This window comes from Megalops cyprinoides, chromosome 1 (genome assembly GCF_013368585.1).
Source record: "Megalops cyprinoides isolate fMegCyp1 chromosome 1, fMegCyp1.pri, whole genome shotgun sequence".
Classification (NCBI taxonomy): Eukaryota; Metazoa; Chordata; class Actinopteri; order Elopiformes; family Megalopidae; genus Megalops; species Megalops cyprinoides.
In genome coordinates this window covers 16,411,454-16,433,707 of record NC_050583.1, presented here as the reverse complement: position 1 = coordinate 16,433,707, position 22,254 = coordinate 16,411,454, and the positions used below count along the sequence as shown (strand labels likewise).

At 47.0% G+C, this 22,254-nt stretch overlaps 1 protein-coding gene across 2 annotated transcripts in view; it reads right to left on the bottom strand.

Moving 5' to 3' along the window:
* myh9a (myosin, heavy chain 9a, non-muscle) overlaps nt 1–22,254 on the bottom strand; it is a 30,429-nt gene that overhangs the window by 5,062 nt on the left and 3,113 nt on the right. Inside the window, exons 2-31 of one of the 2 annotated variants that reach the window (XM_036536452.1) lie at nt 16,354–16,685; nt 14,570–14,726; nt 13,554–13,581; nt 13,281–13,374; nt 12,671–12,691; nt 11,141–11,233; nt 10,983–11,046; nt 10,793–10,891; nt 9,905–10,048; nt 9,670–9,765; nt 9,227–9,498; nt 8,686–8,859; nt 8,407–8,580; nt 8,150–8,264; nt 6,389–6,579; nt 5,912–6,033; nt 5,758–5,827; nt 5,339–5,499; nt 4,916–5,024; nt 4,461–4,592; nt 4,113–4,319; nt 3,612–3,749; nt 3,361–3,484; nt 3,055–3,226; nt 2,518–2,730; nt 2,167–2,311; nt 1,484–1,690; nt 1,269–1,373; nt 834–986; nt 225–473 (exon numbers count right to left, since the gene is read on the bottom strand). In XM_036536452.1, the coding sequence (XP_036392345.1) occupies nt 225–473; nt 834–986; nt 1,269–1,373; nt 1,484–1,690; nt 2,167–2,311; nt 2,518–2,730; nt 3,055–3,226; nt 3,361–3,484; nt 3,612–3,749; nt 4,113–4,319; nt 4,461–4,592; nt 4,916–5,024; nt 5,339–5,499; nt 5,758–5,827; nt 5,912–6,033; nt 6,389–6,579; nt 8,150–8,264; nt 8,407–8,580; nt 8,686–8,859; nt 9,227–9,498; nt 9,670–9,765; nt 9,905–10,048; nt 10,793–10,891; nt 10,983–11,046; nt 11,141–11,233; nt 12,671–12,691; nt 13,281–13,374; nt 13,554–13,581; nt 14,570–14,726; nt 16,354–16,680 (4,356 nt within the window). In that variant the 5' untranslated portion in view covers nt 16,681–16,685. The remainder of the gene's footprint in view (nt 1–224; nt 474–833; nt 987–1,268; nt 1,374–1,483; nt 1,691–2,166; nt 2,312–2,517; nt 2,731–3,054; nt 3,227–3,360; nt 3,485–3,611; nt 3,750–4,112; nt 4,320–4,460; nt 4,593–4,915; nt 5,025–5,338; nt 5,500–5,757; nt 5,828–5,911; nt 6,034–6,388; nt 6,580–8,149; nt 8,265–8,406; nt 8,581–8,685; nt 8,860–9,226; nt 9,499–9,669; nt 9,766–9,904; nt 10,049–10,792; nt 10,892–10,982; nt 11,047–11,140; nt 11,234–12,670; nt 12,692–13,280; nt 13,375–13,553; nt 13,582–14,569; nt 14,727–16,353; nt 16,686–22,254) is intronic. The other variant, XM_036536460.1, reaches the window with a different exon arrangement.

The window sequence follows — 22,254 nt, the reverse complement described above, 5'->3', positions numbered from 1 at the left end:
ACTGTAATTAAGGCATACAATGTCTTTAGCAGCTGAACATAAATATCGCCATTTGTCTGTCCAATAAGAATTTGCCTACTGAATTGTGTGTTTCTACCTGCATGGGTGTATATTTTTACAATTGTGCATTCTCTTGGCAGAGAATACTCAGAATCTTCACATTAAGCAGCCATTTTGAACTCTGATACCAGTTGTTTAGGCCCTGTTTTACTCATGCAATGTACCTGGTCAAACTTCTTCTGTTTCTTCTCCAGGTTTTGGACGATCTGCCTCAGGTGGTCCTGGTCCACCAGCATGTCGTCCAGCTCCTGCTGCAGACGGGTCTTGGTCTTGTCCAGCTTGTCGTAGGCGGACGCCTTCTCCTCCAGTTGCTGAGAGACACTTTCCAGGTCCCTCTGAAGCTTCTTCTTCACCTCCTCCGCACTCTCCAGAGAACTGGCCTCCTGGTCCACCTTCTTCTTCATGTCTGCCAGCTGCAGAGCAGAGGCAGGGGGGTCAAGGGGGCAGTTAAAAAAAAAAAAAAAAAAAAACAGTAAGTGATAAAGAGAATTACTCACAGAATGTTTTTCATGCTTTCTTTAATGGTACATAGCATCAGCTTCTATACAAGCAGAGAAAGACTACAGTCCCACAAAGTTTGCTTTAGCTAATGTCTTTGAAAAAGAAAAGGTTATGGCTAAAAGTGGGATGGATGGAAAGTGCTGCTGAATGTCTCCTCGGAGAGCAGAGTGCTGTACAGTACACGTTGCGGGTGAAACAATGCATGACATCGTGGGGTCAGAGGTCAAAGCGTGCAGATGGTGGACATGGAGGGACGGAGGGAGGAGACTTACCTGCGTCTGCAGCGTGGCGAGCTGCCTCTCCACGTTCTTCTTGCCCTCCTCCTCCTCCTCCAGCTGCTCTCTCAGGCTGTTCTGCTCGTCCTCCATCTGGCGAAGACGGGTGGACAGAGAGAGCTTCTGCCGCGTCTCCTCTTGCAGCAGCTCCTGCAGGGACAGGAAGGGGGGGTTGGGGGGGAGAACGGACACAGTTAAGACTGCTCTCCGAGTTACCACTATTCAAACGAATGCCATCTTACAGAATGAGTGGAGTCTCTTAGCCAAGCAACCTGTGGTTGAACTCTAAAGACTGAACAGTAATTTCATTTCCCAGGTTAAAACCTAAAAAACATTCAAACAGAATATGTAAAATGTAACCCCTGTGTGCATAAATACTGTGTGTAGACAGGACAGTAATGCAGTCTTTAGGCATTGGATGAAATACCGCACCTGCACATCCTGCAGCTGGGACTCTACTGCAGAACAGTCCTTTGTGGCCTTGATGGACTTGCTCTCGACCTGGCTGAGCAGACTGTTTGCGTTCTCCAGCTCCGACTACAAGAAAGAAGCCACCGATTTAAAAAAAAAAAAAAAAAAAAACCTCCCCCTCCCAAGAGCCACCTCCGCCACCCGCCCCCATCCCTCCCTTTGCTCCCCCGACGCACCTGCATCTTGGTCACTTTGTCGGCCAGCTCCTGCCGCTGCCTCTCGCTCTCGACGTGTTTGACCTGCAGCTCCTGCAGCTGCCCCTCGGCCTTCTTCCTGCGGTGCTCCGAGTCGCTCTTGCCCTGCATCAGCGTCTGCAGCTCGATGGTCAGCTCGTTCCGCTCGCTCTCCAGCGCCTGCTTGGCCTTCTCCACGGACGCCTTGTTCTGAGGCGGACAGAACAGAGCTCACTTTACAATGGCTGCGGGCACTGTCCCTCTGTGCTTAATATGACAATGCAACTGGATGCCGGGGTGGATTTTTGCCGAAATTGCTGATGTCATGCAGGGAAGTGTTGTATGTGTGAAACAAAGTTTTACAGATAGTAATACAGAAAACAAAATCCCGTCAGATCTTTTTTTGTCTTTATTGGAAATGCATGTGTAAAAGGGACAACTGCCCATCCGTCTACAGTGTAAAATGTTTGATATATAAATATATTCTAGTGCATGCATACATGTGCAACGTGTGTAGATCTGCTACAAACTGTTAGTAACATGAAGATTCCTATCTGTGTGTAAAGTAATGCTATACACATAAAATGCAATGCCTTTAGTTATGACAGCCTGTCTACTGCAGCTAGCTATCTTGGCTAGTGTGAGAATGACTGCAGGAGTAACAATTGTCAGTAAAGGACGGTTACCCTCTTCGCCTGCTCCAGCTGATCGTTGAGTTCATCGAAAGCCTGGCTGTGTTTCTGCCGCATGTCAGCAACCTGCTGCTCATGGATCTTGGCCTCCTCTTCGAGGGTCTTCTTTAACTGTGTCACTTCTGTCTCACGCTTTGCTCTAGAGGACGAAGATGGTGGGGTCAAATTAGTAAGCAGCGGTGCATCTTAACGTACCCGGAGCTCAGCTGTGGCTCCAGGGTGTCTACTTAAGCGGCTTTTCTTTAGTAGCCGCCTATAGTATACACATAAAATCATACTTGTAGTAATTTCCTATGAGGATAAGCATACACATATACAGCAATGCCTACAGTGACGCACAAGTACCTGAGCTCCTGCTGGGCCGCGGTGGAGTCCAGCGTGTCCTCCAGCTCCGTCTTCAGGGCCTCCAGCTCCTCCCCGAGGTCCCTGCGGTGCTTCTCAGCCTTGGCACGTGCGGCCCGCTCCAGCTCCAGGTCCTCGTGTAGCTCGGACAGCTGCGCCTCCAGCTCCCGGATCTTCTTCTGGGCATGGTTCTTCTGGGCTGCCTCCTCCTCAATCCTGGGGGACAGGGGAGGGGAGAGTGGGGCAACGTGTTAATGGATACAGTCTTGAAGTACAAGTCAAAAGGTTGGACACACCTATTCGTAGAAGGGTTTCTTATTTTACATTTTCCACATTCTAGAGAAACAGTAAAGACATCAAAACTATAAAATACAAAAAGAATGATGCAATGACCAAAAAACTTGACAGGTACTGTAGATCTACACTACAAAGTACATGTAGTTTAAATAAGGGCACAGACTGGTCACAAGCACAAAGCTGAAATAGCATACACAGGCAAAGGTGAGACAGGGAAGCATACTTAAGGACAGGTAATCTCACCTGGCAAGGGCTGCCTGCAGTTCCTCCTCTTTCTTAGCCAGCTGGGCACGGAGCTCGGCAATCTGGGCCTGGAGCTCGGCAATCTGGTCATGCAGCTCGGTGGAGTCGCCCTCCAGCTTGCGCCGGTTCTTCTCCAGCTCCTGGCGCATCTTCTCCTCCTTACGGAGACGGTCTGGAAAAGAGGAGGAGCGGGAGGAGAAAATGAGGACAAGGAGACAGAGGGGAGAGGTGGGTGAGGGGTCGGCAGATGGAAATAAGCGCTAACACAGAGGTGAGGATAAGACCAAGCAGAGATCCCCTCCCTACCCTCCAGGTCTGTGATCATGGCCTCATGTTTGTTCTTCAGTTTCTGCAGGCTCTTGGATTTCTCCTCCTCTTCAGCCAGGTTGGTGGTGAACTCAGCAATCCTGTCCTCTAGCAGCTTCTTTTCCTGCAGACACACCGATCCCACACGCTCATCAACACCCTGATCCACACCCAGACAGCACGTTCTTCCATCGCGCGATACCGTCCCAACGCCCGTTTCCCCCACCCGCCAGCGATACGGACTCACAAACCTTGCCGAGTTTGCTGTTCTGGTCCTCCAGCACCATCACGTCCTCCTCCACTTTTTTGAGCTTGGCCTCTGTGGTCACCTTCTCCAGCTGCAGCTTCTGCCTGGCGGCCTCCTCCTCGTCCAGCTGCTGCTCCAGATCCTGCAAGGATCATGTGGAGAGGTATTACATACCAATAATTTTTAACTCTTTTTTTGGACACTAGAAGACTATGTGGTACAAGAGTACTCTTCTCATCCACGGTTCCTTTTGTATATGCATACAGGAATACACAGCATACCCATACCCATGAATACCCACACAAAGTGCTGCAGTTGAGCACAGTTTAGCATTTTACTCTTGTACTCTTACTTTTGCCCCTCTCTCCTGCTGAGAGAGGTCCAGTGTTACAGTACAAAATGGCTCAAAGGCAGTACAGAACCACTCAGAGGCTGCAAAAAAACAGCCCTGAGACGGTAGAGACCAGCTCCACGGCAGGCCGAGTGTGCTGCCGAGCTCCCTCACCGTGATGTTCTGCTGCATCTTCTTCCTCTCGTTCTGCAGCTGAGTGACCCGCTCCTCCTCCTCCTCCACGCGGGACTCCAGGTCGTGCAGGATCTCCTCCAGCTCCTGCTTGCGGGCGGCCAGGCGGGCGCGCATCTCCTCCGCCTCCGCGCACAGCTCCGTCTCCGCCTGCAGCTGCTCCTGGAGGGCCAGCTTCTCCGCGTTCAGCTGCGAGACACACACACACACACACACACACAGAGGCGGGGTATGGGTTACCTCTCCCGGAGCAGCTTCTCACAGCGGCCACCCGCCCCCCTCAAAGCAGCCCGGAAAGCAGCGCTGTGTCCAACGGCGGCCCCTCCGTACCTGCTGCTGCTTGGCCTCGTACTCCTGCAGCTGCTGCTCGGCCTGTTGCTGCCTCTCCTTCACCTTCGTCAGCTCCTCGTCCTTTGCCAGCATCTCCTCCTCCTGCCTGGTCACCTGCAGCAGCGGCTTCACCTGAGAGGGGGGGGATGGGGCACAGAGCTCTCACAACCCGCGCAGCACAGAGCACCATCAAAAACAGATCACTGTCACTGCCCCAGAGGACTACCATACACAACACACCGAAGGGGAAATTCCAATAACGTAGAGCACAGCTCTTGTAGAGATTATACAGTAAAGAATACTGTACTGTATTGCTCATTCCCAAAACTGAGCATTTGGGGTAATGGACAATAAGAGGTACCAAGGTGAACATGAGATCTTTGAGTAAAGTGACAGGAAGACAGGAGTGAAGAACAGGAAATGATGCATCTTGGAGCTCCCTGATTTGTGCTTGCCTTAGTGAAGAGTCTCCACCACTGCCAGTTCCTGAGCTTGAGGTAGGCAGCACAGTTCCTCTGGATCACTTTCATGGCAGTCAGCTGCTGCTGCCTCTTGGCAAAGGCTCTGAGGGAGAGGATGGCAACACAGAGATGAAATGACTTGCAGTGTTATTTTAGATAACACTACCTGTAGTCCTTGCTCCTTTCAGTAAAACTGTCATCTTAATGTGTTTGCATAATATAGCTTAAATATCAACAGTGGCGTATGGTAAAAGACAACATTGTCTAAGGAAAAAGCTTGTTATGGACTTAAGTCAAACTAAAGAGAGAGCTCTTTTACAAAATGAAGCATATTTTATGTACATATTTTTCTATGTTATATGCTGAGAATGAGATGCATCATAAGATTCTTTGTGGGCGTGGGAGTTAGGGTCTTACTTGCGGGCGACATAGCCCCGACACCAGGCCTGGAAGCTGATGATGACGTCGGTGATCTTCATGTCCCGCTCCTCCTCCAGGTGAGCGAGCACTCCAGCCCGGAAGAACACTTTACTCTGCCCAATCCGAAACAGGTTGGGGTCCAGCTCTAGGGCTTTGATCTGACACAGAAACAAAATTGTTACTAGAAATACACTGCACCATGTTCACACATAAGGTTATGAGTACCTATTTACACAATTAAAAAAAAAAAAAACACCACAAATTCCCAATTACCTAATCACATCATCATTTTCCCTAGTGACAAATCACTGTCATTCAAAACGTGAGGCTCTTAATTCCTTTAGGGGGCAGGTGAAGTAGAATAAAATTGGATGGTGACTGTTGGAAATGGCTAACCTAATAGCACAGGGACTTACCATGAGGACACAAGCCTGTTTCCCATCCATGAAGCCCTTGGGAATTGCATTGGGGGTGAGGATTTCGTACCTGGAAAAAGAAAAGGTGGAGGTTCAGGCACACTGACAGTGACACACGTCCCAGAGAGGATGCAGACTGGTCAATGGGCAGTACCTCTGCCGGAACTCCTGGAAGACGACGCGGTTAGGGAAGCCCTGCCTGCAGATACGGATGCCCTCCAGAACACCATTACACCTCAGCTGGTCCAGAACAAGGTGGGGGTCCAGTTTACCCGCCTGACAGAGGGGAGGGAGGGAAGGAGGAAGTTTAGTAATCAACCTAAACTTCTGAGCTGCTCACATACCTAAATTCAACGCTATCGTACAGACATAATGTGATGAAATACATACGCGGTAGAAATGTAATAATGCTTACACTACAACATAACTCTGTTCAAATATCCATCATGTTTGTCTCTTAAGTACAGGCAGTACAAACATTCCATTTGTATGCAGCAGACTGATTTCATGGCAAGATGACAAAAGCTCTTGTGTGTTATACACAGCGATTATGATCCATCTTGGTTCTGGAGGCACACAAAGACATCTACACATGATACACATCTAGTCTAATCAGCTGAAGCATCTGGACCTTCTTTTCGTGGTTGGGGATGATGCAGCGGACAAAGTTGGGGTTGGTGTTCCTCAGCGTGGTCATCAGCTTGCTGAGGGACTCCTTGTACAGCTGCCCCACGGTGCGGAACATGCCCCTGCGAGTTTTAAAGGCCCCCGGCATGGAGTCCGACATCCCAGCCACCTGGTCCAGGCCCACAATCCGATCCACTGAGAGAGAGAGAGAGAGAGAGAGAAAAAAGGGGGGACAGGAATAATAGTGAGGAGGAGGTGGCAGCAGTTACAGGAAGAAAGGAGTGTCTCATTTCCATTAGAAAGTGAGAGACATCACTAGACAACAGTCATCTTGTGAAATGCAAACCCACACAGTCCAAATCACAGCAGAACGCTCTCACTCATCTGTCTCCCCTGGTAAAAAGAAGAGTGAGCAGAGAGTGACAGTTGGTTTTTTGCAAATCAGTGATGGCAGCACACACGCACTCTTTGAGGGCAGAGGGAGGGAAGGAGAGCGGGATGACAGCACAGAGGAGTCAAACGATGCTAGTCAGGCATGTGTCACACAGAACACTCACAAAACGCGATGCAGTGAGAGGAAAGAGTGATCGACAGGCCACACACACAGATGCAAAATTGCAGGGCGCGCGCACCTCTGCGGGCGAACTTTAATGTGCCCATGTGCACGGTCATTAGCATTGGCTTGGTTCATTTCAGATTGTATAAAGATCAAACGCATTCGTGTTGTCATGACAGTCTCACACCCATGCAGTTTGTGTATACCCTCCGTTGCAGTACCACTGACCAACACCAGGTGGGCCCAAATCACACTAGCACATGGGGAGGAAGAGAACAGTAAGAGAAAGAGAGAGCAGAGGGGCCTCCCACTAACATTGCTGAAAAACAATTCAGGAAAAATAATTTAACCCTTGAAATTCATACATGAAATACTCTCATCACAATACCTCAGGGTTTGTAAAAGGCAATGGGTTATAGAAGGCATAAATAGGAAAGGAAGTAGAGGAGAGAGAGATGCAGACACAGTAACTTAAGACCATAAGGACAAAATGAGGAGAAAGAGGAAAGGCAGCAAGAGATTTACAAAAATAGAAATTAACAATAGCTCTGAATGAGTGGGAAAAAATGAGGAGAGAAGAGAGGAGATTGTGAAAGAATGAAAAAGAACCTGGTCACCTGAGTCAGAGTGGAGGATAGGAAAGTGCTGATAAAAATAGGCTCTCTGACAACTCAGTACCTCTAAGAAAGGAGGGGAAAAAAGAGAAAACAGACACCACAAACAGTGTGGAAAGGAGCAGAGAGATGGAGGAAGAAAGAGTGTTAAATACAAAAGAGCACAGGTCACTGTTGTGTTCCACATGAATGTTTTTTTAAATTTTATACACATCATTTGACTGGAGTCCTTGCAACCCTGGACAAGAAAATGCTTCATTGTGTGCAATGGCTTAATATGCACAGTTGAATAGCAATGTAGCCAAAGGAAGTTGAGAAGAATCACCTTCATTGGACTGTATGGTTTTTAATCCTTTTGGAATATGGAACATATTGCCACCGAACTCTATGGACACTTAAGTTAGTGCATATGGTTTAAAAACTCTACAGTTTAAAGTTTGTTTTCTTTCAATACATAATTACTCTGTAGAACACTGAAAGCACTGATAAAAACTTATGTCTACAAGATGAATAATCACTAATCTTGGATAAGTTTTCGGTTCTCTGATTCAAATGAAGGGCAAAAGTACTTTTAGGTACAAGTATGTCCTCTCACCATCTCTCCACAGCTCAGACACAAACTTGTCTGAGGACTGGTTAAGCAGCGTGGTCACGTTGTCATTCAGGGGGTCCATGTTCTTCATGAGCCACTCGCCCGCCTTGTAGTCCACCTGAGAGAGACAGACAGAGACGGATGTGTAAAAATAAAGGACCTCTAATCCCCAACCCTTCATTATTACCATCCCACCAGGTATCTGTTAATCCTGGCAGCCATCTGTGTTATGCACAAGCTATGCACGTGGGCGCTCTTACCTTCCCGGCATAATGGATGACGCAGAAGTCAGCATCATCTTTGAGTTTCTTGGCCTTGTGAAACTTGGGGTGATTACCCAGCTCCTGCACCACCTTCTCCACAAACGACTTATCCGTGGCCTTGGGGAACCAGCACTCCTCATCCAGCAGGGCCAGGATGCCAGGGGGACTAGCCTGGAAGAAGGGGGGGGGGATATAGAAAGGGAGAGGAGTTTGAGCCAAGAGAGGGGGGCAGTGGCGTCATTAGTCAGCGAAAATGTAAAACAGAAAGACTCTCACCGTTTTCTCGATGAGGTCGATGCAGGGCTGCAGGTCCAAGCCGAAGTCGATGAAGCTCCATTCGATGCCCTCCCTCTGGTACTCCTCCTGCTCCAGGATGAACATGGTGTGGTTGAACAGCTGCTGCAGTTTCTCGTTGGTGTAGTTGATGCAGAGCTGCTCAAAGGAGTTCAGCTGCACAGGAGAGAAACAAAAGAGGTCAGTTAGCATAAATTGATACACAGACTTACTTAGGGGAGGAGCTTCTTCTCATTGGTTTTAACTCTGTAGTTTCAGCTCTAAGGTGGTAATGTAGTGTAGTGGTGAGAAGCAAGGCTTGTAACCAAAAGCTTGCCGGTTTGATTCCCAGCTAGGGCACTACTGCTGTACCCTTGGGCAAGGTACTCAACCCACAACTGCCTCAGTAAATATCCAGCTGTATAAATGGATGAAATTGTAACCCATGTAAGATGCTCTGGATAAAAGCATCTGCTAAATGACAATAATGTAATGTAGTCCAATAGCTCTCGCCATTTCTGTTTTGTTTTTTTGTTTTTTTTACCTCGAAGATTTCAAATCCAGCGATGTCCAGGATGCCGATGAAGGAGGCGCCCTGGCGTTTGGTCTTGTCCAGAGCCTTGTTGATGCGCATCACCAGCCAGCGGAACATCCTCTCGTAAGTGGCCTTGGCCAGGGCCTCCACCGCGAACTCCGCCTGCTCCTGCGTCTGCGCCTTCTGCACGTAGTCGCGGCCCACCTTGATCCTCGGGGACAGGATGGCCCGGGTGAAGTCCGTCACGTTCATCCCCATCAAGTGGCACACCTTCTGGGCAGCTGCGTGAGAGACAGGGGTGGGGTAAGAGTCGCGCTCTCAGAGGGAGGGGCTTCGGAAAGAACATCAATCTTTTACTTGGAAAATGTGGAGAAAATATTCTGAGGTGTTATTTATGTAAGGCACCTCTAAATCTAGGTCTCTATACAAAACCCCAAAATGGCTGCCGATACCTGTGTCATCGGGCATGGAGGCCTGGTCAGAGTGCCGCTCCTTCTTAAAGCTCATGTTCCCCAGCTGAAGCACTGCAGACACAACCTTCAGCAGGCCTAGGGGAGGTAGGAAGGAGACCAGAGTATAAAGGCATCACACATTTGCAACAGGAGGAAAGGAGGCCTGGAGGTGGCCTCCACGTTTTGCTGAGAGGAAGACCAGGAGGGGAGGGGGGCGGATGGAAGCGTGCCTTACCAATCTGCTCATCCTCTGGGATACTCATGATTTTCATGGCTTCCATGGTCTCCACAAAAATGTCCTTGTCCTGCTGGCCCGGGATGGTCACATTGCCATTGGACAGGAAGCGGTATTTATTGTAGGCCTCCAGGCATAGCTCCGCTGGGTGGTCGAGAAGGGGGGTCAACAGGGCAGAGTGTGTGTTAATGTGGTTAAGACAAGCATGTTAGGACCATATATCACTTTATAATACACTGTGCCTGATTATGTGCATCTGCTGTTGCAGCATTGTTCTTACACTGGAGCATTATTCTACCGGAGTAGGCATGAGACAATACATTCATATGACACATTCTGCGAAATGGAGGTCAGGATACAGAATTATTCTGAACCAATATTCCCAAAAAAATTCATGTACCATGGGTGTGTGCCATGTCGCTCTGAATTTTACATGTTGATCAGTTACAATACTGACAATAACATTATTGTAGATAATATTGTCTATGCACACTGACATTCAAACGATGCAAGAAAATTACATTTACCCACGGCATAGCCCTATTAGTGAATATTCGTCACAACTGGAAACAAACTGATCAATAGGAAAAAGGGATCAGAACTAATCATTTCATAGTGTAGTTTTTGTCAGCGCACTGCTGAGGACTAACGGACAAAATGAGTAAAGCAAATAAAAATTCCACAGACATGACCAATTTTGGAAAAAAAATGTGAATTACTTTCTGGCCAGTTTCAAGGTATGTTCTCAGGGCCACGAAGCATTTCGTCATGGTCTGATTTCGCAAAATTAGAAATTATGATATTTCGCCTCATGCCTAGTCACGACAACAAATCATTCAACACAGGCGCTAGCTCTGAAGCTTGCACATGTGGATGCTTATTGCTCACAGCGCATTTTGTCTCCAGCTCCTGTCAACATGTAGTAAAAGATGTGGAAGGCTCTCTCTTCCTTAGCCTGGCGAATGGCACGGGACTTCTCCAGCAAATCTGTCACAAAAGCGGTCAAGGATGGTTTCTGGCTAGAAAAAAAAAAAAGCCACGTGTGTGTGAGAGTAGCTGTTCTAGAAGTGAAGGATACAGGTCTCAATATTTGCTCCCACGATGTATCCATTGACATCAAAGTTGATTCTGATGAATTTCCCCTAGGAGAGAGAGAATATTGTTGAGGACACAATCTCAGTCAAGAAATGCATACCACGAATGGGCACAGACGTTAAAGTATTAGACAATCCTTACGAATCTGGAAGAGTTGTCGTTCTTGACCGTCTTGGCATTGCCGAAGGCTTCTAGGATGGGGTTGGCCTGCAGCAGTTGCTTCTCCAGCTCCCCCTATTTGGGCAAGGCAGGTATCAAACTCAATTACAATGGACAACTATGAAGTCCAGATTGCGTCATTTCCAAATTCACACTATAGGAAACACACATTTATATTTTAGTATACAAGTAGGCTAAAACTGTAAGTGTTACACAAATTGTCCTTTGAAATTTTATTCAGTTCAAACTGATCAATGCAGTTAATATTCTCAGTTCGATATACATGAGGCAGACATAGATGGGACGAAATTCCGCATGGAAACTCTTTGAACATGGCAAAGTACCATTGTCCTGACATGAAGACCCATCACTCAATAAGGAAATGCTGCTCACAAGACATACTCCTATGACTATATAATCTAAATGGTGCATACCCATTGATAAACTGACCATGAACACTCAAACCCACTTGACATTACTTACTGCTTGTTTGTGAGTGTACTGTGAAATCCAATAATGTGTGTATCAACAATGTGTGTGTACAGAGGCCTACCTGTTAATCCCACAGGCTCACAGCACTGTTGGGGTTTAACATAACTTGTGTGCATACACCCTGTGCCCACACACAGTACCCAGAAGTTGACCACAAAGAGTCAGTGCTGCTGCAGAGTGCCCTTTCACCTTTCACCCAGATGACAGTGACCCCAAACCCCATGCAAAGCAATACTGCAAATACCTGCCCAACCACTCTGGCCCACATGCCATCAACTTGCCTGATTCCACAGTAAATGAAACAAGCAAACTCCACCTTCCTCTCTCACACACACACACACACACACACCATATTCACTCCACGGATTCACACAGAAGACAGACACACACATACAGTTAAAGCTAGGCATTGGTGAGAAACTAAATGGTACAAAAATAAGGATGTACACAGAGGGAAAGACAAGACTAAAAACACAAAGACTTCCAGTCAGAAAAAGAAAAGGAGAAAGGGTAAAATTAACTTTAGCTGCATTTAGACAGACATATCCAGACAGAGCTGACTCGCACAAACACGCAAGCCCCACACAAGCACACTTGAGCAGTTACACACACCAGAAACTGACCCAAAAATATGCAGATCAACACTGCACAAACAAGCTGGCATACAAAAAAAGGCTGAAGACAGTGCAAAATTCACATAGACAAGAAAGAGAGAGAGGGTGTGATACACTCCTCTCAAAATATGAAGCAGAATAAATAACCAAAACTCAAATCCATGAACTCATGGACATCAGGAGGAGATACTTATTTGTTGAAATACTATTATTATTCTTGTCTATGCGAGTTTTCACAGCGTTCCTCTTTGGAACAATAACCGAGCCCAAGCCCGTTCACGTTACCAACATTTTTCTTGCTTCAAACCCGCCACATAGAGCACCCTCCCAGCAGAAGGGGGGGGGAGAGAAGACAGAGAAAGGGTGAGGGAGCGACAGAGATGAGGGTCATGGAGGCATAACTCACATGTGACAGGACTGCGCTGTTCTGGGGGTGGAGAAAGAGAGAAACAACCTCAACACAGTGTCATTGTGAAAGGCCCGATGAAACCAGCTGTTCTCTGAACAGACCGGCCCGAACTGAACGTCCTGCATCATATCAATATTGACTTCACTGAGCTGATGCAGCAGTCCATTTCGCCCATTGATTAAAAGCACCTGCCAAAGGGCGACACTGCCCTGCGCAGCAGTGCTAATCGTATTGACAGGGATTAAGTGCAGCACACCAGCTGCATTGCAAAACGCTCCCACAGACACCCTTGCTACACGCTCTCATTCTGTGGAAGTTGCGGTCGGTCATTAGAGAGGAGGCTGCGGTAGACAGGTCCGGGCCTGAAACAGGAATGTGCAGAATATGGCAAACAGCCCTCGCTTCAGGATGAAGAGGAGAAAACAGGATCCAGGAAGAGCCGACTCCAACCCGAAGGGAGGGAGCAGGCAGATGGAGCGGTGGAAGAGTCACAGGTTTCAGAGAAAGAAATATGTACAGATGAGAAAGTAAGGGGGGGAAAAAAAGCAGGGAAAGAGGAGAGGAGAGAGAAGGGGGAAAGTGTGGAAGACGTGGTGGCGGAACTGACCGGGTCCTTCTTGGTCTTGTGGGAGGAAGCCACGTGTGCCAGATACTGAATCACCTTCTTGGTGTTCTCAGTCTTCCCAGCTCCTGACTCCCCTCTAAAAATGAGGGACAAGGACATGAAGCGAAAAGACACAACGGCCAAGACTGGGGGGGAAAAAAAAAAAGACAACCACACAAATACTGCCATGCCGGACTAAAGTGAACAAATTCCTTTCAGACGGTGAAATGCTGTTAGTCAATCTGACAGTTGGTCTGTCTTAAGCCCAAGACTCACGTGCAAAGAATGGACTGATCCTCACGATCTAAGAGAGAAGAGAAAGGGGAAGATTAAACATTACATCACTGTGGTTGACTATGTGGACACAGAGCATGGCATGCCTGTGTGTTTTCTTCATTGACTAAGTAAATTGTAAATGGCAGGCATGTTGTTTGCATACCATTGGCCATACAGTGTAAATGCTGAGTAAATATTTCTATGGCTTGTATATATTAGGGTTACACCGCAATATGGTGTAGTAGCGAAGAGACCTACAGAAATTTGACATGCGTTTTGAACCTGAAGTCTATATTTGCACAATGTAGTGTTCATTTGGAATGCAAAATGTGATTGTTAAATTCTAAAATACACTCCTGAGCTTCATCTGTTAAACAGGAAGCATTCTTGCCGCAGACAGGAAGTCAATATCCGGCTTCCTGTGGCTGGAAATGTGTACAGTAACAAGCTAATTTACTGTACCATCCCTGGCCCCTCCATAACAAGGCAATGATGTCAGAGAGGGGACAGGGAGGCAGGGACAGTGTGCTTTGCATCAAGATAAAACAATGAACAGGACTATATTTACTGTGTAAGTGTGGCTGTCTGTATAAAGATGTCCCCTCACTACATTGATATTTGTTTAGTAAGAAAAAAAATATACTTATACTGTGTACTTACTTATAATTATACATAGTGCTACAGTAGTAGGTAATATACTTGTTTCTGTTGCCTAGTCGAATTTCACAAGTTAACTTGTGGTAGGGCTTGAATAGCACTATGCTTATACTCACTGGTCTGACACTGTTACTCCTTTAACTTGAGTGGATACACTTAAGCTCTATTGTGCTGGAAGTCGCTCTGGATAAGAGCGTCAGCTAAATGGTTATAATGTAACGTAATGTATAAGCTTCGGCAACACCATTGCTTATGAAGGTATGATGGATAATCATATTAACTACACTTCAGTGAGCCGACACAGGTGCAAGCCTGCCCCGGCACTGGGGCATGCAATCCCCCCCCCCCCCCCCCCTCACCCTGCATCATGCTGCGGTAGGCCGTGTCCGTGATGGCGTAGATGTGTGGGGGCATCTCGTGCCTCTTCTTGCCCTTGTACATATCCACGATCTCCTCGGAGTAGATGGGCAGGTTCTTGTAGGGGTTGATCACCACGCAAAAGAGTCCGGAGTACGTCTGGGAGACAGAGGAGCAGGGCGTTATGCATGCCATTTTCTGTCCCACTCAACCTTATACTCGGACACATTTCTGAATGAGGATTGGGGGGGGGGGGGGGGGTGAACGTGTGTAAACTGGAGGAAACCAATAACTTGAAGGAGAGTGTGTAAGACCGAATTTCCAACTCTCCTAGAACCGACACTGTATTTCTGTCTGCTCTTAAGCAGGACAGATCTATGAACTAGCCATTGGTTGTACAATGGGAACAGCACCAGTTCCTGCTGTTAAGATTTTGATATGACAATTACCGCAACAGGACATTAAAGAGGGCCTTGTGCAAATGCTTTCAACTTTGTGGTGGGCTGCTGGTTGTTTTGCACAGCCATAAAAACCATGGTGACAAAGAACAAAGCGCGCAGCACGGAAACAGGGGTAAGAGTCATTAGGCGTAATCAGCCCCGAATGGCCATGTGCTCTGCTCTTTCAAGGCTTAATTAGAGGAAAGCCAAAAAAAAAAAAATGTGTAAGCAACTGTGGTTCTCCAGGAAGAGCTCCATCTTCAGCACAATGCCACAGCTTTTCACACTTGCCTCGCAGGACAATCTGTGGGTACGGGGAGTCGTGCACGTTCCCGGTGACGGTCACTAATATTCACGAACGGCACGGGCGACAAACGAACACTAGCACTGCTCTTAGAGACAAGGGAGGCATGGAATGTTTGCTGTTTACCGATTACAACAGACTTCCTCCCCCCCCCCCCCCCCCCCCCCCCCAGCTTCTCTTTTTTTCTCCTTTTGCCCAGGCTGAGAAGGCGTATGATGGTTTGAAAGAGAGCAGGGAGGGTCAGCCATCCCTTCCCTCCAGCCCCCGTCTGCCTCTTATCCCATCAATCCACAACCGTCTGAACTGCTCCTTATCACTCCCCCTCTCCCACATCGGTCCGTTTAACCCTCCCTCTCATCGATGCCTGAGCTCTCTTCCAGCTAGGGCAGACAGCTGTGTTGACATGACCAGGTCAAAGCAGTTAGCTGCCAAATTGGTCTGTGCACAGGCCAAGGGAATACGTCTAGATTGTTATTGTTGCATTGCAATCAATTGCATTATTTACATTCCGTATGCATTACTTTCCAGCTACGCATGGGTCCTAGTGATTTTTAGAAACCTTCACATACGCTGCCCCCTCTCTCCCTCAGAGGGAGGCATTGTTCCAAGTGTTTCCTGTTTACGCCAACAGTCCAAACACAGAATGGAGAAATGAAGGGAGGGGGCAGCAGAGAGAATGAGAGTCAACACTGACCGGTATCGATAGAAAAAGTTCACTTGGGGTGTCTTTTCTTCCTTTTTTACCCTACCATTATAATGTTACATTTGGATAACAGTGGTGAATTAAAAAAAATAAATAAAAAACCTTAAGTACCCTGAAACCATATATCAAAAGCTGGAAAAGGAAACCTAGGTAAAGTGTTTGGCTGGACAAGGGAGGCACTCACAAAGGATTTGTGCTTGTTAGGTCTGTCCATCCAAACACTTTGTTCTGGGGTTTCAGGGATGCCCTAGTTTGACTTTAAAAAGCTTATGCGCATATTGATGAGTTCCCCAATGCCCGGGCCGACGCTAACGTAATGGGTATTCCACTGAGACTCACGTAGATGAGGCCGGAGTAGTATCTCTCCTTCAGGTTGTGCAGCACGGAGGCCTCGTTCAGGCAGGTCAGCTCGGCCATGTCCTCCACCTTGCTGAACTTGGGCGGGTTCATCTTCTGGATGTCGTCCTTGTTGACCTTCACCTTCTTGCCCGAGTCGGCCAGCTCCACGACGCACTCGTCGCCCTGCTCCTCTTTGACCGACCCCGCCTCGAACCCCAGGCGCTCAGAGGGGACCCACACCAGCTTTTTGGAGGCCCAATCTGCCTGCGCCAGGGGGTTGTTGACCAGGTTGCGGTCGACATAGAGAAACTTGTCTGCGTCCGACATGGTTGCTGCAGGGCAAGAAAGAAATTGCTATTAAGGACAGAAGTACAGCCGTTTTCATTACATTTTCAGGAGAAAACGAATAATGCAACTACCTATTAGACTATTCTCTGAAAAGTAATCAATACTTTTATACATTTATCATTGAACATTAAAAATGATGTGTTGTAAGTAAACTTCAATTACTGTTATTTAATGAACCAAAGGGAAAGCATTTTATTAGATGGTCTGATCATGCAACTGCCCTTATAAAGCAAATTTATTCAAACAGACATCCCCCTTAGATTTCAGAAGAGAACAGACCCTCCATAGGCTTTTTAGGTGTGAATATCCCCCATAAAAGCAAGCCAGTAATGAATTAAATGGAATACAAATGGCACCAATTAAACGGATTATAAACTGCGTTAAGGGGTGACTTTGTTCTCATCAGCAGTGCCAAACATACTTTGGTTATCATCACGCAGAGTCCTGAAGCACAAAAGGGGCCGGGTAAGTACGCCTGCCTTAACGTGTAACATGTGACGGCCGCCTGCCGTAAACGCGTCTAAAAAAAGGAGTGGTATGGAATGTTCTCTGGGAGTCTGAAAACAACAACAGGTCCGCTCATTACCGAGCATGTGCTTTTAAACTATTTGCCCTCTTTCAAAATGAAATTTGTGGCCGTTTCCGGTGGTGGTCTCCACCATTGGGCTGGTAGTCTTGGGCTTGCTCACATCCACCGTTAAGCATAACGTGTTCTGTAGCCTCTGCTGTATTTAACAGTGCTCTGACCACAATGGAATAGCCCAAGGTGAGCAAATTACATTAACGCATACATTTCTTAACACCTATTCCACACAGCACCTTCATTTCATGCTAATGAAAAAAAATCCATTGCTTAATTTTTTTGGTTTAAAATTTGATGGTTTTATGCAAAAATAAATTGTGGCGAATGAAATAGGCTGACTTTTTTTCTCTACAAAACAATACATGCTGTGTATTTGTCCCAATTTAGCTCATGGCTCAAGCTCAAACATTTTCAATTGTCTTAACAGAGGATGCCATTATGTTGCGATGACAAGTCTCAACAGCAACAGTTTTTCTCCCTAAGAACTTCCTAATGAGTTCAAAGAAAAAGAATATTGGAACCCTTCCTGGAATCAAAACTCCAAAAATGGTGATCTATAGAAGAACAGGGTGTTATAGAACATATTGCCAACAGGGCCTTCTGAATATCTTGGACCAAAAAAAGTAAATCCAAATATCCAAGGCAGCAAGGAAAAACATTTGACAAATGTTTTAAGAACAAGAACAGCAACACATTATTGTACCAAGAGCCTTCATCCTTTCTACTCGTTGGCTTTTTCATACAATACTTTGGAGATGCTACTGGCAAGATATACTTTTCTTACACATACTTAATGTGGTTGGATGCTTAAAACAGTGCAAAAAAAAAAAAAAAAAAAAAAACTAAACACAGAACATATCAACATAAAGTCAATATTTACAGAATCTGTCCCTGAAAGTTTTCAGATGCTTTCACTGTTTAACCCTGGTCTGGTGAGCCCAGCAGTGACGGAGGAAATTCCGCGAGGGAAGAGGTTCTGTTTGCGGAACAGAACAGCAGTCCACAACAGAAAGCGGGTTTGGATCGGCTAACGCACTCACTGTTCCTGTGTGCTGGTTTTGCGCCTCGAGGCAATGCGTTCAGGGTCAGGGCTGCACATGTGACAAACACGATGGGGTTAGGACAGTGACACTGCGGTGAGGGAGACACGGAGAAGGGGAGGGGGGTTAGCCTAGACAGTGCCCGTCTAACACAGACGCCACGGTACATTAACACAGCGCTGAGCGATGCAGGGAAAGACATCCCTGTTCTCACACTCTCTCACACACACACGCCGCTCTGACCTCCACGACCTCCGCAGCTGACTTGCATCTCTGCATTCCCTCTCCTGTCTTCAACCCCCCCCCCCCCCCCCCAAAACCCTTCTCCCTTGCAGTAAATTGTGAGGCACCCCACAATATTGGTCCCAGCAGCCCCCTCTGTCTGACTCCTGTGTATCTCTCCATCTCCCCCCCCCCCTTCTGCTCTTCCCTTATGTTTATCCAGTCCTCAAGGGTCACATTCCTCCCATGCCCATTCATTATCTGAGAATTCCACAAATTCCCCCCCCCCTCCTCTCCCAGTGTCTGTCTGCTCTCATTCCCATCTCTGTTTTTGCTCCCACCTCTTTTTTAGTCTGCCCCCCCCCTGCCCCAAACCCACCCACACTCACACCTCCAGGCTCACCCTAAGGGTTTAAACACACCCCCACGATAAACTCACATCACCTTTACAAACACAGCATTAAAAAAAAAAAGGGAAGCGTGTTATCCTGTGTTCCGCTTGTGTGCCACAACCTACAGCCATACATTTAAAAAAAACATTTTCCTCTTCCTCTGGTCCTGAGCGTAAATCCGACCGGCAGGATGGAATGTGGGGACAAGTCTGAACAGAGCCGGAGAAATTTCATTATGCACCACACCCAGCGCTGGGACGCTGCACCTCTCAGAACACCCTGGCCGGCTTCTCTCCAAACCAACCTTAATTCAATCCTTTCTAATGGATGGCCACAGATGAGACCTACAATAGATACACAGCATCCAAGTTACATCTAAACTAATCAGCACTTTTAGAACTCAGATTAGAACTCAAAATCAGATCAGATCAAATCGGCACGAGAGAAGTTCACACTGGATGGAAAATTACCTTTCCCTGTAAAATGCAAGCAGAGCATCCTTTATAAATAATAGGCAAATGGATTGTTTATGCTGCTCACATCCTACCCCACACCCTCCCAAAAAACAAGGAAGTGACACACCGAGGTGTCAGAGACAAGGACAGACGCATTAATAACAATGTGCAGCACAGTCAGAGATGATGGTGATACGCTGGATTATACAGACACTGGAACTGAAGTCAGAGGTCTGTACTGTACTAAGCACATCATTCTGCTTTGATAGAAACAACTGCTGGAAATGTTCTGCCATGGTCTCCTCTGGACCTCCCATAAACACTGGAGAAGGGAAATTCAAAGGTTAGAAAGATGAGAATCTAAAGGCGCTTATTTGATAGACTTTGACAAAATCTTAAATCTTCTCGTTGTTGCAATACTGTTTTCTTTTCACCAAGATCAGCGCCCTCACTTTATACCTCACTCCATGACCTGTACCATTTCACTTTGGCCTGCCCATCTGCCAAAAGTAAGGCACTAAAGACACAGATGGATGACTAACTAAGGATAACTGAGCACCTTATCAGAGCTCTAACCTACCTCCTTCCCTTTAAACGGAAGATGCCCTAATCTGAAGTCCGAGGCACGGCTATATTATCCATGTAGCCGAAATCACTGTCAACCACAAACACTAATGATAGGAGGGAAGGCTTGCAGAGACTGGTCAATATGTTTTCCCTTCCTCTCCTCTCTGTCCTCAGAGCATTACAGTTCAGTGAAGTCATTCACCTTCTCTCACCCCCCCCCCCCCCCCCACTCTTTTCCCAACCTTTCCCTCCAACTGCATCTGCTCCTCTGCTGCCACGCCCCTCTCCATCTCTCTGGATAGCCCTCATCTTCCCAATGCGACTCCCTGTGGCAAATAAGCCATCACATGGGAATCAGAAAGAGAGAGAGAGAGAGAGAGAACAGGGGAGAGAGAGAGAACAGGGGAGAGAGAGAGAACAGGGGAGAGAGAGAGAAAGAGAGAGGGATAAAGAGATAAACCCAGGAGGTGTCATCTGCGTCTCCCTCTCTAAGATCATTATGGGCTCAGACACTGCTGCTCTGATTAAAGGAGGAGGGGCAGAGGGGGAGGAGGGGCGGAGGGGGAGGGGGGGACAGGGAAAGAGGAAATGTTTGGAGAAGAAAAACAAAAAAAAAAAGGGAAACTGTTCTGTTGACCAATTTCTGTTGCCTTACATCACTGCTATACATGCTGCAGCAGGACCGTCTGTTCCTCGTGGCAAGGAAGGCCGTCTGAACAGCGGGAGCGGCGTTCCGAGCCAGGGAAAAGGGAGGCTCGAGTTCGCCACACTGACGTCTGTCCGGCATCAGCCTCTGCGCTCATTACTTAATCACACTGTCTCCGAGGCCCTCGTTCTCCTCGGCCTGCTTTCCCTGCTGCACCTCTCCCCCCTCACGTCACTGCGCTTGCAGAGCTCTCTCTTCTTCCTTTACACAGGAGGTTAGACAGTAGATCACGCCCACGGTGAAGCCATTCATTATGCCACTTTACTATAGAAAACTTCTACAAATCCATTTCGTTTATGTTTTTAATGTTGGATCTGCACAGATGTCCGAAATAAAAAATCTGAAGGTCAACCAAAGTCCAGAATAACTTACTAAACACAGTGACACAGTGTTCAGTGTGTTAAGCTGTGTCTGAATGTTTGTACTAAACACTTCCTGTGTAACCAATTTTGCAATGATTGTGCATCAGTTGTCGCACCTTACTAATGTATCATTCATACCTATAGCCACAGTATCGATACCCTGACTTCGGTCTACCAGATGAGAACACAGCATTTTAAAAGGGTAAACCAACACAGGGCTAAACATACGCACCCAGCAACAAGCACCAGTAATAGCTTGTGTGCGACAGTTAATCTGTGACAGGAGTGAATGGCTGAAAACCAGCAAAAACCTTGCAAAAAAGCCCCGGCTGGTGTAGAAGGCCTACCGCACACAGGAACAGAAACGGAGACATACAAATGACGACAACACGACTGCTGCTTTCTGGTGAACCAACTATGAACAGGAAGTTACACGATCATACCGACTTCTCAGCACAGGGTTCTCCGCGCCAGCTCAGCGCACTCTGGTTAAGACGCCATCAGAAACAAAAACTGGTTACAGATGAGTACCAGCACAGAATGACAAAAGTAGCTCATAAATTTAAGTATAAGTATGACAAACACAAAGAACAACATGTTCACAAAGGGTTAACTGTAGACCGACCTCAAACCACAGTGGAGGAGGTTCCGTTTTTGTTAACTTCAGCTGTAGCGCTGCAGCTTCCTAGAATTGTTTCATTTTTTTTTTTACAGCTGCACAGGTGTGCAGAGTGAGAAGGGAGACGAGGAAAGGGACCGAGAGCGACAGCGAGGGAGAGAGAGGGAGAGAACTGAGAGGAGGACTGAGGAGAGATGAGAAATTTACAAAAGGAGAATAAGCGGTTCTAGACAGGGAGGACGAAATTGCATTATGTGTATCTGCAAGAGCACAGCGGGGCGATCACGCCAATTAAACCGATTTGGACGATCCCAAATTCACTTATGTGACTGGAGCTGAAGAAACAAAACAAGTTATGCAATGTGAATTAGACTGGAAATTACACTGCTGTGATCAATATGGCATGTAAATACCCATCATTAATAAACTAGTGAGCTTCAGTTTGGGAGATGTCTGATTTTCTAAGGGGAACTCGTCTACACTCAGAGCTATAGATTTGTACAAAGCACATTAACGCACACACACAAAATGTATTTTATGTGGGTGATGGTGTCATTTCCATGCCATCTGCCAGTATGTCAGCGCATGGAATAGCTCATCATTATGC